The 15,750-nt window shown below is 50.1% G+C and overlaps 1 protein-coding gene across 3 annotated transcripts; it reads left to right on the plus strand.

The window, feature by feature from the left end:
* The first annotated feature begins 246 nt into the window (after positions 1–246).
* Positions 247–13,755, plus strand: CCDC25 (coiled-coil domain containing 25). 3 transcript variants are annotated; one of them, XM_086631453.1, is made up of 9 exons: positions 247–332; positions 3,079–3,126; positions 5,061–5,100; positions 7,642–7,693; positions 8,205–8,280; positions 8,846–8,949; positions 10,159–10,361; positions 11,432–11,477; positions 12,849–13,755. In XM_086631453.1, exons 1-9 carry the CDS (start codon positions 308–310, stop codon positions 12,876–12,878), a joined length of 624 nt encoding a protein of 207 aa, XP_086487579.1. In that variant the 5' UTR covers positions 247–307; the 3' UTR covers positions 12,879–13,755. The 3 variants fall into 3 exon arrangements, with proteins under 3 accessions (XP_086487579.1, XP_086487580.1, XP_086487581.1); XM_086631454.1 differs by lacking the exon at positions 11,432–11,477; XM_086631455.1 differs by lacking the exon at positions 3,079–3,126.
* The last annotated feature ends 1,995 nt before the right edge of the window (positions 13,756–15,750 follow it).

Raw genomic sequence — 15,750 nt, forward strand, 5'->3', positions numbered from 1 at the left:
GCTCCGCATGCGCAACATGGAGTGCCTGACCGGCTGGAGCGGCGGGCACATGCGCAAGACTCCTTGCGCCGTCGCCTCCCCGGGGCTACGCTCATGCGCAGCGCTCTTCCTGGCTTCGCCGCCCGAGCAGCTGGCGCATGCGTAGAAGGAGGGAAACCAGCGTTTGCGCCGCACTGCGCGTGCGGGATCGCTCTGTGCGCAGGAGCCGTGCTCCCTTCTGCCCCTCCGTCGGCAGGCGTTGCTGGTGCGGGAGGGAGGCGGCCGTGTGGTAGCCACGGGCCGGGCGGGCTGAGGAGCCGCCGCTGCCATGGTGTTTTACTTCACCTCCAACGGTGAGTGGGTGAGGGGGGAGCGGCCGGAGGCCTGAGCGCCCTTTTGGGGGGGGGGGGGGGGCCTGTGGCAGGCCGGGCCCCGCCGTCGTGAGGGGAGCGTTGGGCCGCGCCCCCGCCCAGTTCCTCCGCGAGCGGGGCTGCCCGGTAACGGCGCGTCCTCCCGCCCCTCTGGGCACCTCCACGAGTCATAGCCGTGCCTTTCGGCGAGCCCCTGCGCTGGGCTGAGCGTAAAGGACCTGGTGTGGGACGGAATCGGCTGCAGTTCGAAGCGATTTCAGGAGCTAAGGGGTTCTCTGGGCTGAGGAGCCTCTCAGTCGTGGTTGCTGCTAGCATGGAGTGAAGAGCAGGAGCGGGGAGTGGCTTCTGAAAGGCTTTCTCAAGTGTACTGCTGTCAGGAGTTTGAGGGAAGGCGTAATGCATAAATTGTCTCATTGTTTTCCCTTTAATATGTACAGGTCCCTTCTGCTTGCCCGTATAAAAACGTTAACCACTTCCGAAGCATCAGAAATCTGTAGTTTGGTGCAATATGGGCTGATGATACAGAGGATAGTCAGGAATATTCCTTTTTGGTTTGCCCCAGGTCATTTCACCAATGTATAACCCGCTTGTTTCAGTATAGTTTTTACCCCTTGCCCACGAGCTTGTATTTTATACCATTGCTTTCATCAGTTCTGGAGTTGAAGATCCATAATGACAAGGATTTGAGGGGCTGCTTGATTTTTTTCTTTGGGCAAGGCAAGACTTAACAGTCTTGTGAATACTCCTTGAATAATTTTGTTCTTGGGATTTACTTTAAAACTTTTTTCCTCTCTTGTGGAACATGAGGGCCTTTATAGACCCAGTGAATAGATACACAGACATTATGTCTTAGTCATTTAATCTGACACTCAAATGGAAATATTTTCTGCCAGCGAGAAGTTCAGAGAGTTTCCTGGATGTGGGCCATTTTGTGCGGAGAAAAGAGCCTGGCAGATGTATAGGATAACTTGGGGGGTACTAGAAGCAGACAAGCTGCAGTTAACTGCTAATAATGTGGACAATCTCCTTTATTTTTAAACGATAGTTCTACAGAAGGTTTCTGACACGCTATAATCAGTTTTTCTGCTAGAGAGGGGTCTACAATAAGAAGGCTACTGCAGTTTGCCTGAAATGTGTTCCACTGTTACTGGTGTGTGTAACCCGTTACTTCATATGGGTTGAAGTAATCTGCTTGGTTATGTTAGTGTTCCCTTGCTGTTTGGCAGGATGGGCTTTGTTTTCACAGAACCATCGCTAATGCAACTTTATTTTTCAGCAATTAATTTTACGTTTATGGGTAGTGCCTGTAGTCATGATCTCCTACGTTCTCTGGACTCTCCTACATGTCCAGGGTGGATTTTTTCCAGTCTTCAACTCCCACAGGCATATAATCCTATTTTTGAATTTCCATTTCTTATTACCTCGTTGCTAAATTGGAAAGCGTTGTCTGGGCTTTGTGCTTGTGGTGTTGGGTTTCCAATGAAAATGCCCTCAGAAAGGACTGGGTCAGTAAGCAATTTGGGATCCAAGTCGTTGCACTGCCAGAGTTGTGGCGTGTAAATGGAGTGTGTCTCCTATTTTAGCAACTTTGAAAATACAAGGTTAGACACTGTATTTTCAAAGAATGCTTTTGGGAAGCAGATTTGGTCACCTGCACTTCATTTGTTTGCTCCTCATCTTTAATTTGTGCACTATCAGTGAGTGACTTTACAAATCCCACTGTGAATTCTGTTTGTTCTGCAGTAGTAGATGAAAAATACAAACCTATGCTGTTGCTGCTGTAGGTCTTTGTGAAGAACACCTACATTTCAGTGCAGTGCTGGTGCTTGCAGCTGTGACTGCAGCAATTGCTCACTCACAATGTAGTTGTTAAAAATTGTAGGAGATAGAAATGTGACAAACTGGTCAGGAGAGTTGCTGTGAAATTGGGATTTCCCTGCTGCCATGTACAAGAACAGAACATCTGCTTCTTTTTTAAGCAGGTTGCTCAGTGGTTCAACAGGACTTCCCTACCTGTAGCACTCTCTTACTGCCCTGTGTCCATCTCCCAGCTGTGCTGGCCTTTAGTGCAGATGCTGAAGGGATACTTGTTTGGTTTCCCAGAATTGGCAGCATCTTTACTGCATGACGGAATGAGCCCTAAAGAAGAGAGGGACACTTTTTGTCTCATCTGTGCCTTTTTGGAGCACTTAAAACAAGCCACCAACTGTTGTTCATGCAACTTCAGTCTTTCCATTTAATTTTAATCCTCCCAGGCTACCTAAGGGAGATTCACATCGGGCTTCTGGTACTTTGGGGACACAAGGGCAAGACAGCATGAGTTGTTTCACTCAAGGCCACGCAGAGTTAATCCCAGACTGTAAATACGATGTCAGCCTTTCTTGCTCACAGACATGTGCTGAATTGAACAGATTATACAGTTACACAGATACAATCTGAACCGCCTGGATGTTGAGAGTGTTTTGCTCAGAAAGCTGTTCCTTGCTTGATAATCTTCTGTGGGAAGTGGTGTAAACACCACTTTACAAAGTCCTTTGAAGCCTTTGGGACAAAATCTGGAGGAAACGCAAAAGAATCTTCCTTTGGCCCCCAGGAGGGAAGTGGGATGGATGGATGAGCGAAGCTGTTTTCATTCTAATTTCTGTGTCCAAGACTAGTGTGTGTGTGTCATTCTTCACACAGTTTGTCCAAACGCTTTTTAATTTGTTTTCGTCTTTCTATCCCTCAGTTGTTCCTTCCATTTACACCATTTACATGGGAAAAGATAAGTACGAAAGTAAGTACATTAATGTAATAATGCCTAACGGCTTAAGTTTAGATTTAAGTGGGAATTTAAGGCCATTTTGAAAGAATGTCTGTGTATGTGTTAACTTGATGTGTTGCTTGAAAACTTGTCCACCCCTGCAAGTGATTCTGACTTACCCCTCTGAAGTCCACTGTGTTACTTTTAGTCAGCATAGATAGATTTTGTTAGTCCTCTAGGCTGAATAACTGCCTTCAAATATAAATAGAAGCTAAATTAACTGGAAAAACATCTGTCTAGAGAAAAATACTGGTTTTCGGGCTGCCTCTGATAATTTTTTGCAGACCAACCTTCCATTTCCCTGCTCAGTCTGTATTCTTCCCCTCTCCAGTGAGCACTCATACTCCGTAGGTTTCCCATGCCCATCCTTTCCCTCAAGGTGAAGGTTACGGTTCTGCTGCACCTCCTGTTTCCACGTCAGTAATTGATGTGAAACTGCGTGTCTCACTCAAAGGGGAAAGTGTTAGTGTGGCTGTTTTGAAGACTTACCCTGAAAGTCTGTCGTGGTTTTTGGACTGAGGGTCGAGACAAGAACCGAGAGGGAGCACCCACCAACCATGGTCCTGGGCAAAACATGACTCAGGCTTTCTTCATAAAACAAACCAATTTATTAACAGTTACTAAACAAGAGACACAAGGGAACGAAACTGGTTACTTGAGAGGAGAAAAGAGAAAAACAAGGCCAGATCTTAAAACAACACCTCCCCACCCCGTTTCCTTTCGTTCCTGGCTCAACCCCCCCCGGCGGCGCAGGGGGACAGGGAATGGGGAGTGCAGGTCAGTTCATCCATGTTGTTAACTTCCGCTCCTTTCTTAAAGGAGGAGGAGTCTTTACACCATTTTTCCCTTGCTTCGGTGGATCCCCTACTCATGAAGAAAAAAAGTCCCCAAACTTTTCCAACGTGAGTCCTGCCCGCAGGATTGCAATCCTTCCCCATGGATTGTACCAGTTCGGGCTTTACCAGTCTCGGCCTCTTAGGGAGCTGCTGCCACTCGCATCGGCGTGGGTCGTCCCACGGATCCCAGATGCCTCCACGACCTCGTCGTGCATTCCATGCCCCATTATTAACAGTATCTGGTCGCGCATCCCCTGCTCCATGACCTCTCCTGGGCTCAGGCATCTCTTTTCCGACTTGAGTTTCTCCACGGGCCACGAGTGGGTCTCTGCTCCGCCGAGTGCACCCTGGCTGCAGGGGGGCCGCCTGCCATCTTCACACCGATTGCAAGGGAAGCCTCAGCTCCAGTACACCTCCTCCTGCTCCATCTTGACTGACCCGGTCGTTGTGGTTGTTTTCTCATAGATATTAATCCTCTTTAGGGGAGCTCGGCCCGGCGGGCACCCCGGGAGCGGGGCGCTTCCCGAGCCCCCCATGCGGCTCCCCCGGCGCCATCTTGAGCACATGGCACCGACCCGGGCCCGGGCAGCCGCCCAGCCGGGAGCGAGGGCAGCGCCCTCCTGCTCTCTCCTCCCTCCTGAGAGAAAAGACCTTTCCCGCCCCTTTGTCCCGACTTAAATAGGGCAATTCGCAGAGGCGCCAATTTGGCTCAACCCCCCCCGGGGGGGATGGGACTCAGATCTGGTGGCACAGGGAGCAAATCCCCTCCCCTGCCACCAGAACACCCCCACACACATCAAACTATCACAAAGTCCCTCCCCCATTAGATGGATATTTGAAGAAACATATTTTCACTTAATAATTTCAAAATTACATGGTGGAGCTGTTCCTGGCATACCTGTTTCTGCCATACCTGGGAGGAGGCAGGTGCAGCGTTAAAGCCCATTTCTGTTTCTGCTCAATCACTGTGCAGTGGCTGACTGACAGCGGGGATTCCTGCTCTTGTCAGGTGGTTGGGTTTGTTGTTGATGAGGTCCTGGGCTTTGCTTATCGATACTTTTATTCCTGCAGATGAAGACCTAATAAAGTATGGCTGGCCTGAAGATATCTGGTAGGTACTGAAACTCGCTGAAACAAGTTGCCTTTCATTATGCAACGGAGTCAAATGATCATAACAACCCTCTCACTTTCCCAGACACCATAGAGTCTCTTTTTTTCCAAAACACTCAGCAGTTTAAATGCAATCCCAAGGTGGAAGTGGATTGCAGCAGACCCGAGTGCAGCTGTTGGGACCCCATTGGTTCTGAATTCATTCCTTGCATCTCCCCCTCCATCTCCCGTTTTGTTCATCACAAGAACTGGCCCCTTTGTGAAGCTTTTTGGGGTTTGTCTGTGCATGGAGGTGCTGCAGTAGCAATAACCCAGTACATGGATATTTGTGTTTCAGAATATAGTGCTAGCTTGCTGTTGCTCTTAGTGTGTTTGAGAAATGGGCAGAGTTAAAGGAGAAGGGCAGCTTGGTATGTAAGAGAGAGAGCACCTCCTGAGTCAAGCAAGAGTAGCAGCTCCTGGATATCCCTGTGCAGGGACAAGCGAAAACAGCAAAAACAAAAGACTAACAGAGGACAAGGAGAGTGGAGATACAAACGTGAAATTATGGAGTGGTCAGACAGGGCCTGGGGATGGAGCCAGAAGTTTTTTGAGCAACAGTAAATACTGTGCCTAGAGAAGACTGTCTGTTGTCTCCCAGTGCCTTTTCCTCTGTGTGTGCTTCGTGTACTTGTCTTGCGGGCAAGTACCAGCCTGTCCTGTAAAACAGACATTGCTGTCTCAGGAGTTGGAGTCAGTGAGCGGGAGCAGAAGAGTCTGACGTTTTGATTCCTGCCGGGTGAAAGCCGTGTCTGCTCCAAGCAGACCCACTGAAGCTGCGGCCAGGGGGACAGAAGCTCCTAAGATCTCATCCATCAGAAGAGAAAAGAGAAGGGGAGTTACCAGTCCTTTTCGCGGCAATTCGTGGCATCTTTCCTGGCTGGATTAGTCCATGAATTTTCCAGACTGATAAGGTTTTTGAGATTTTTATGAAGGGGTTTGGTTGTTCTCAGGCACTATTGTACAGACCTGATGTATCGCAGCTGCTGCCCTCTCCTTTGCTAACAAGAATCGCTGTGTGGATTGTGCTCCTTCTCACTCTTCAAGGTGGCCTTTGCCAGGATGAGCTGAGGTGTCTTGGTAGAACTGGAGGTTGAGTAAGTGGTATCTAACACGCTCTGTAGAGGATGTTTTGTCAGCAGTCAGCTAACTGGCAAGGGAATATTTTTTCCTAGCAGAAGAGATTGTGCATCAGCTGAATAACGCTTTGTTGTAGCAGTATCACATTCAATTTCTGTCTCATGTTTGTCCTGTCACTACATAATTTAAGGTGTGCCTATACTGTTATTTAGGAGTGACCTTGAGATCCCTCCTCAAATTGCCTGAACCATGAAAGTTGTCTTTCCCCATCTCTTTCCTATCTTGTAGCTCACACCAGCATCATCAATGTTGATTTTTTTTCATATCCCGGTGCCATCTCAACAAAATATTATAGATCCTCTCGCAGAGGCCTCCTGGGAATTGTTCTCTTAATGGTGTCTGGCATCTTTTAGATTTACTCCTGCTTAAGAGGGATCCAGTGGAATTGGGGTAGGAGGCTCAGGAGGTACAAGTGAGAGCTCATGTGTTGGTGCTGAAGGGTTTTCTGTCTTGCAGCAGGAAGGAAAAGTCCTGTTATGTTAAGAAGGAAATGGAAAGGTTGGGAGGTGACATGAGATCAATTGTCCCCTGCTCTGCCCTTGGAAGTTTGCAGGGTTGGAGTGAGTGTTCATCAGGACAGAGGCTTAAAAAATAGGTGATGATGGTAAAAGCATAGTCAAGTTAGAAGAGGTCTGGAGAAGGGCAACTGGAGTCATCAGGGAGATGAAGAGCCGTGCTGTAAGGAGAGACTGGAGAGGAGAGTGCTCTTCAGTCTCGGGGGGAGAGGGCTGGGGTGGGGGTGGTGATCGAGGCTTATGAAATCTTGGAGTCAGTGGATAAAGTGAGTGCAGAACTGGTATTCAGTTCAAGTTCAGCTCCTATCGGGACTGGTACCCACTGAAACCACTAAATCCTGTGCACTTCCCAGGAAGCATCGCCTGTTCCCACTGTTGGAGGCAGAGCACAGGGCTCCATGGACTATCTACTGACCAGTGAAAAACTGGGATTTGGGTTTTTTTTAGCTCTGTGAGCTTGAGACCAGTCATGTAAGTGGTGTAACTCGCAATGCCTGCTGAAGAGTTCACAAGTTTACTGTTTCTCTTCAGAATAAATAGACAGACCAAAACACGGATAGGCTCGTCCTGCGAGTGTTGCCTGCATGCAGTATAGCATTTAAAAGAAAAAAAGGAAGGGGGAAAGGGTTTTTATTTTTGCAGTCTTCAACTGAGAGGACTGACGTATCTTGAAGGATAGGCTCTGACTCCATTGCCTGCTTTTAAACATGTATATCACTAACATTTCTGTAGTTTTATTGTCTATAGAGTGGCTGTTTTGTCACTTGTCAGGTAGTAAATCTTTCAGAACAGATCACCATCTCTTACATCTTTTATCCTCTGTTAAATGTGCTTTTTTTACTCTGTAGGTTTCACGTGGATAAGCTGTCTTCTGCGCATGTGTACCTTCGGTTACACAAGGTAACCCCATGACATGTATATTTAAAAACATCAGTATTCACCCGCGTAAGAACTGCACGCTCCCGTTCTGCAGTGATTCCTGCGCACAAGACCATCTTTGCTCGTGTGGACCGTTACAGTCCGCAGGGCTCCCTCAGGGTGCGGGTAACCACGAGCGTGGGGAGACTGAATTTATAGCCTCCATTACCAAATAATGTGGGGAGGAGCGGGAAGTTTAACGTGGCCCAACAGAACAATTGATTTCTGGCTTGACACCAAGCGTGTGTCGAGGAACCACCACGTCACTAAAACAGGGAGAATACCTTTGAGAAAAGCAGGGTGCAAACCACTTCTGGCGCTTCGAACCTCTCCTTGAAAACACCACAGAAGACTCCAGTCTTGTAAAACGTGGAGTGTAGAGGTGCTGGCTGTGTTTGCAGGGCATCGTGCCCTCCTTCCTGGCTTCTGTGTGCTCCTCAGTCCCTGCAGCCTCCCCGCCGCGAGCCGCTGACATTGCCTTGCTCTGTCACAGGGGCAGACGGTGGATGACATTCCTAAAGAAGTTTTGATAGACTGTGCCCATCTAGTGAAGGCGAATAGCATTCAAGGTAATACTGACTCCCGGGAGATGGCTGCGAGGTGTTTGTGGCGAGTGTTTCCGGTCCACACCAGCGTGTGGGTTTTGGATCAAGCATTTGTGATGTTTCTGCTGCGCTGCTCCTCCCTTAAGCCTGTGCCTGCGGGTCTTACGGGAAGCAGATGTTGCTTGCAGCTGCCAGGGCTGCCCGTTACACTTTCGTAAGGAGGAATTTTAAATCTATGAAATTCCCGTTTGTGCCTCGATATTGCTGTTGGAGCCAAGGAGGCTGTGCAGCCTCTTCCCTAACGCCACCTTGGGGCCCCCTTCCATAATAATCACTCTTCTGGCAAAGACGATCTCCATCTGGAGTTCGTTAACGCTGCTGCGGCACTCATGTTACTGCAGAAAATGATGTCGTGGTGTTCTTCCTTTTCACTGTAACACTGGAAGGACTTCTCCATTTTCTCCTTTCTTGCCTGGCTAGTAATGTTTGTGATGAGAATAACTGCCGGTTTCCATGCGCTCAGAAGACTTTAAGACCTTTTTCAGCAGGAAGGGAACGGAAACGTTTCCCTCCTTTCTTTCTCCCCTAGGTTGCAAGATGAACAACGTCAACGTGGTGTACACGCCGTGGACTAACCTGAAGAAAACTGCAGACATGGATGTGGGACAGATCGGCTTTCACAGGCAGAAGGATGTAAGTGTTTGCTGCAAGCCAGTGACGGTGACCTGATGGCAGACTAACGTTTCCGTGATAATAGCTGGGTGGATTGCCTTCAGCAGTTGCCCTAAAGCCAGGGAATTGTCTGCTCCTGAAGCCTAAGAGAGATCATAGAATCACAGAATGGTTTGGGTTGGAAGGGACCTTCAGCATCATCTAGTTCCAGCCCTCCTGCCATGGGGAGGGACACCTTCCACTAGATCCTGAGGGTGTGTTTGGACTTGCCTGAACACCACCTGAAAATCCATGATTGTGTGTCAGCCTGTAGCAGAGTATAGCCTGTACAGCCTGTTCCCTGCAGCACGGTGTAGCTGATGAGTCTTTGCTGATGCCCAGCGGTATCGCACGTTGATCTGTGCTACCTGATGGAATTTATCACCGCTGAAATCATCTTTTGCTCCAGCTGAAGAGCTGGCACAGGAGCAGTCGCTTTGGATTGGCTCACAGGCAGAGGTGTAATCACGCATCTGGAAGGGCTCAAGACTCTTACTTGCTGCGTGGGGTCCTGGAGATGTGTGTTGCCTTGTTCGCTCTGCTGTCTCTGCCCCGAGAGCTGTCTCACCCTGGTGCTGCCTCTGAATTTGTTAAACCTGTTAAAAGGCAGAGCTGCTTAGCTTTGGTGTAGGGCCAAGCCAGTGTACTGAGCTATTCCCAAGCCTGACCTAGTGTCCACACGTAATGTTATGCTTAAATTTTGCTTAAGTAGCTCGGTTCCTGGGAGAGAAAGCTCTCTACAGATGCAGTTATTTGACTAAACCAGGTCTGTACCAGGACAAGGAATGCTAAAAACCCTGCAGTCAACAAAGAGCACGTGAGCTTCTCTTCCCAAAACCGTCTGCAGAGACCTCCTGCCACCTCTTTAGGAATCGGCAGAGACCAGTTTTTGTCTGTTGGCCTTTTTTGTGCCAAGACATGGCATGTGCCAAGACACGAAATTAGTAATGCTTCTGTGCTTAGCAATGCTCATACTTATTAGCTATGTGCTTCTGAGTGCTGGGAGTGGGCCTCTCTTTGCTGTTACACAACCTGCTGAATGGGCCTCGGTGGCAGTGATTTTCCTTAGCATCTGTTTTTGTGGGATTCAGACACGTGTAAAGTGAAAATAGAGTGTTTTCTTTCCGTTGAGAAAGTGCCAGAGTAAAAGTACTTTTTTTTATAAGGATCATAGTTCTTTGCACTCCAAAGGTGAAAATGCTGACAGTGGAGAAGAAGGTGAATGAGATCCTGAACCGGCTAGAGAAGACAAAAGTGGAGCGCTTCCCAGACCTGGCTGCTGAGAAGGAAGCCCGGGACAGGGAGGAAAGAAATGAGAAAAAAGCCCAGATCCAAGAGATGAAGCGGAAGGAAAAGGAAGAGATGAAGAAGAAAAAAGAGCTGGAAGAACTTAGGTAAGTGAAAAATTGTAGTGCTAACTTCTAACTTTTAAAGTTTTCATCGGTGCTAGGAGGGGAGCCATGGGTCAGCAATTTCTGTTGAATAGTCGGCCCGGCGTTACTCAGTGCTCAGCTGACCTGCTCCCACGTGAACGTCTGCACGGCCCAGTGGTTTCCTTTGTCTTTAGAATAAATGCGTTTTCTCCGTTTCTCCTAAAATAAACCTGAATGCTAAACCATTGTTAAAAGAAAGGATTGGGTCTTTTGAAACCTGTCCCTAACTTGGGTGAAATTGGGCAAGCCGCTTGGCTCGCTCCGTTGTTGGAATGGGAGCAATTGCTTCCAGCTTCGCGCGAGCCTTGGAAAACACTGAGCCTTTGCTGTGGTCCTTCAGCTTCCTCTTGCGTTGCTGACGTTAACTAAAACTTGTGTGAATCCCCAGTCACACAGTGAGGGATGGTGTTTTGAAAGGTATCGGCCTTTCTGTCGTCTGATAACCAAACGTGCAGCAGCATGTGCGAGTTTGTTCCTTGGTACTGACGGCCCCACACAGCGCTGGATGTGTCCGCTGGCTGGCCCCAAAAACTCTGTTTTAGGCTTTAGTAAGTGATGTTTATCTGTAAATGACAGTGAAACCAGAATTTGAAAAACTCTGGGATTTCCTGAGTGATTCAACACATGTAGAGGTCAGAAAAGAGGGCTTAGAGAAGCAAATTAAACTGAGGAGAAGTCACCAGCAGACATGTCTGTGCTACAGAGTAAGGGGCCTGTCTGCTTATTTAACCTTGCCCCAGAGCTGCCTCTTGGCCATCCCCCAAAGTAAAGGATTCTCGACCTCCTGGGATGATCTAGCTAGTAGTTCCTGACCAAAGCTGTGCAGAAGCAGTCTGCATAGCACCTGGGCTTTCTCCGATTGCTTTAATTAGCCAGAGAGTATGAGATAAGCAAATACTTTTTCCTTTCTGAACTGAGGCAGGATGGAAAACAAATTGGCTTTCTGGTACTTGGTCCTCTTTTATCAAGACACGTCTCTGTTGGTGGGTTTTGAAAACATATCATGCAAGATAATGTAATTTCCCTTCCAGGAGCTACTCATCATTAATGAAGGCTGAGAACATGTCCTCCAATCAGGTAAGAACCTGCTGATGCTCACAGAAACCTTTCAGAGACAGAGGCTGAAATTCAATGCGAGGTCATGATGGTACAGCTCCCGCATTGCAGTCTGGTTTTGGTGACTCCTGCATGAGAGCACATTTCCGTCACCCGTTCTCCATGAAGGACATTGCCACCCTCCTGCGCTTTCTGAGAGGGCCCTATTGCTTCTGTGTCAGCCAGGAGGAGCCCGTGCTGCTGGAAATGTGTGCAGAGTCCTCCCAGTCCCCTTCCCACTCAAGTGAAAGAAGAAGTAGAGCTTGAAGTGAGGCACCAGACTTGACTCTCCTTGTGAGCTGTTTGGGCATAACCCTGCTCATGAGCTCCCTACTGGCAACCACGACCTGCATGTACCACCTTGTTACTGCAAGGGAAGGGGAAGATGCACTTTTTTTTCAACAAGAAAGAAACCAGAAGTGTACTGACAAGAGTTTGGAGAGGGATGAGCATAGGTGCTGAGGGGCAGAAGAGGAAGTGTGAAGGGACATGCTTTTAGAGAGCAAGCCCAGGACTGGAGCATGGCTGCTGTCTGGTGGTGGGAAAGGAGCCAAAGCAGAGCGGAGCGCAGGCCAGCGGGAGGGAAATGAGGAGGTGGATGAGAAGAGGGCGGGCTGGGGGCTGAAGTTCAGAAGAGGTCTTGATGTGCACTGGGTGCACCTGTCCTTTGCCTGAGGTCTGACATGTCTGCAGCTTCCTCCTTGGTGGCACTTTGGGCAGAGAGATCTTGGAGCTCCTCTGATTGACCCTCAGTTTAAAATCCACCTTTTGCATCCTAATCCCTGACTGACTGTTTAGAGGAGTGTGTGGGTTTTTTTAAGAAATCTTGATTTTTCCACCTGCTTGGCGTGCAGATCCCCTTTGAAACTTGAACTGGGTTGAAGTGTGAGCGTCTCCTGACATGCACAAGCAGGCTGTGCCCAACTAGTGGTGCTTGCCAGGGAGAGGGGCAGTGGAAATGGGGTGCAGGGGGTCTCCTCCTCTCAACACCTGACCTCCACGTGATGCCAGACTGCTTTCCTTCTCCCAAGTTGTAAAGAAGCTCAGGTTGTGGTACAGGGATGGTCCACGAGGTTGCTGGTCTCTGGTTCCTCCCAGATCACAGCAGACAGGCCGCAGTTTCAGGGAAATGATCCATCTCAGGGACAGCACTTCACAACGCGGAGCCTCGCTCAGGGCTGTTCCCGCTCCGGAGCTGCTGTTGCTTGTCTGTTTGGTCTGATTTCACGGTATTCGTACTGAAATGGCAGGAAACCAGAATAAATGGCAGTTCTGAAATCCTGCTGAACGCACCGTTTCACCATTTTCCGTTTTAATCTGCACAAAGATCCTGATTTGTCTTTCTTCCCACAGGATGGCAACGATTCAGATGACTTTATGTAAATAAAGTCTCTCTCCTTTCACAACCATGAGGCGGTTTGGGATGTCTTAATATGTCACCATCGCTAAGAATGCCAAAAAAACACCAAAAAAGTCAACTGACTCCATTTCTTCAAAGCCTGGTTGGTTCTTCCAGCGGCCTGACCAGCTCTGTGCCGTGGACTTCTGAAGGGAGAGGATCTATACATCTGCACGTACATCTCTTTTTTTTTAATTTCACAGGGACGTGGGTGGAAGGAAGCAGACTTGACTTTCAGTTCTACAAAGACAATGCTATTTATTCTAGGGAAGGGATTGGTGTAGCTTTTAATCCAACGAGATTTAATGAAAAGAAAACAAATGGGGCTGTCTCACTGCTGACCTGGCAGCGGAGCGACTCGGAAACCGTCGCTGTTAACTCGGTGTATACAGGAACGCGACGCTGCTGACTGCGTCACTCTTCTCCGCACTGGCGATGCTCAGCAAAGCTGGGGGATCCCTCTGCAATGGAGGGGGATGTGAATTCAGATATGGTCACAGCTGCTTTGCAGACCTCCCTAGCCCTTGCTGGCACTAAAGCTGGTGGCTCCTCATTAATTACGGAGCTACCGATGATGAAGACTGAGCGTGGCTGTTGTCACAGCCTACTTGAGCACATGACCACAGGCCTTTAGCACAGAATGAGAATAGTCCTATGGTGTAGCTGTTGTTTATTTAAATTACATTTGATTCCTGGCTGTTCCTCTGGAAAGAGAAGTTGGTGAAGAAGAGTTGCTCAATGTCTATGCCTGTCCAGGCCAGAGCTCTAGTTTTGGGCATAAATCTGTACAGAACGGTTGTGGTAATCTTTACAGCCCCTGTATATATGTCATGATTAAATTCATACCACGCTGGTAAAACATGCTGCTGGGTGAGAGTTGCCTGGTGTGCTCTTGCCTCTGAGAAGGAGCATTGCTGGGAGGGTCTGCGGGTCAGCTTCTGGGGCAGCGGAAAGCTGTGCTGAGGGGGGACAGCACCAGCCTACGGAAGTCTGGTTTTGGGGTGCAGCTCTGTATGCTGCCAACTTCCCCGTCGCCTTGGGGGGGGTAGGAGATGGGGGAAGAGCATCCTCCACTTATGGCCTTGCTTCTCCCCAGTGCAAAGTGAGGATGGCTCCTGGCATGGGGGTGACTTTTTGGGAGGGGACAGGCAAAAGGGAAGTACACTTTAAGGAAATGAAATCCTAACAGTCTCACCAAAGAATTACTGGATTGTTCCAGGAGAAAAAACCTGCCCTGCTACAAGGGCAAGTCCCAATAATGCACTTAAACTGACTTTTTTCACTTCCCTGCACCTACCCCCTTCCCTGTGGGGCTTGAGGGTGTGGGGTTGGGGTTGGGCCTGGGGAGGGAGCCCAGGCCCCAGTTCCTTGCTGGGAGGAAGAGGATAGTGGGCTGTGCATCCTCTTGCTGCCTGTGTGCTGTCTCAGCTTGGGCTGACCTGAACCTGGGGTGGCTTCAGCTAATGCCACCCCAAACTCTCCCCAGTGTCCCACCTCTTTTAGGACCTGGCATGCAAGGTTCCCTGGGGCTGATGGGGAAACAGACACAGTGCAGGAACTGTTTTTCTTCCCCTGCTTCCCAGCTGCCCCTGGCAAAGGCAGGGGAGAAGCCAGGAGGCCTCTGCGGGGCAGGGTGGGGGGCAAGGAGCTGGGGGGACCCAGGTGCCAGGCCTCCCTACTCCCCAGCATGAATGGGCCCTTTCATGGGACGTGGGTGTTGGCTGGAGCCGGCGACCTGAAAGCCGGTGCTGAAAGCTGTGCTGCCATCAGCAACGCCCGCAGCCGCAGCCCTGCAGCTGCACGCTGTTGTGCTTGGCTGCCGCACCCGCGCAGCGGCTCCCATGTCCTCCGGCCTTTATCGATGGGCGGTGATCCCTGTGCATCGCTGCCTGTGGGGTCGTGTCCTCCCAGCACCCTGCGCATCCATGTCCATGGGCTGTGTGTCCCCCAGCACCCTGTGCATCCATGTCCATGGGCTGTGTGTCCCCCAGCACCCTGTGCATCCACGTCCATGGGACCGTGTCCTCAGCACCCTGTGCTTCCATGTCCATGGGCTGTGTACCCAGCACCCTGTGCATCCATATCCATGGGCTGTGGTCCCCGGGCACCCGGTGCACAGCTGCCCAGGCCAGGAGGTGCGGGGTCCATGTTGTCCTGTCACGGCACTGTTTAGGACAACCATCAGGAAGGGCATGGATGGTGGGAAGTGCAGCCCCTGCTGCCCTCCGTGCCCCCCGAGGATAACCTCTGAGCGATCCCAGCTGCCGTCAGCACTTCCCTCCCGGCCCTTCCCCGCCTCCGCTCCTTGTTTATTTATTAATCTTTTTGCTCCCAGGTCTGAAATCCCATCGCCCACCCTCGCCACCACCCGGAAAGCTCAGCTCTTTTGGGGGGAACCCTGCCCTTGCACATTTTTCCCAGCCCGGGGAAGGAGGCAGCTGCCCGTCCACAAACACTGGCACAGCTGCTGCCCAAAATTATGCTCTCGGTGCTGCCCAGCCAGATGTGCTCCAGCTTTCCGCAGACGCATGAGTTTGGGAAGGGGTGAGGAGGTCGGGATGGGGCTTATGGCACAGAGTCCTAACTGGTTGGGGGAAACTGAGGCATGGAGCAGCATGGCCCAGGCTGTGCCCCATCTGTGTAACAACTTGTCAGGTCTCAGCTCCCCTCACCACCCCCTACTCATAGCCCCCCCAGCCCCGTTCTCCCTCTGCAGCCACAGCAGCTCCAATCCGGGGCCTGGGCCGTGTCTGCCCATGTTAATAACCAGCCACGGGCTGCTTCTGCCATGAAAACAGGAAACCCCTTTGCCAACAGCAATAAACCGCCCGCCCGGCCGGATCATGGGCCCCGGGC

This window comes from Tauraco erythrolophus, chromosome 2, assembly GCF_009769465.1.
Source record: "Tauraco erythrolophus isolate bTauEry1 chromosome 2, bTauEry1.pri, whole genome shotgun sequence".
In the NCBI taxonomy this organism is placed as follows: domain Eukaryota; kingdom Metazoa; phylum Chordata; class Aves; order Musophagiformes; family Musophagidae; genus Tauraco; species Tauraco erythrolophus.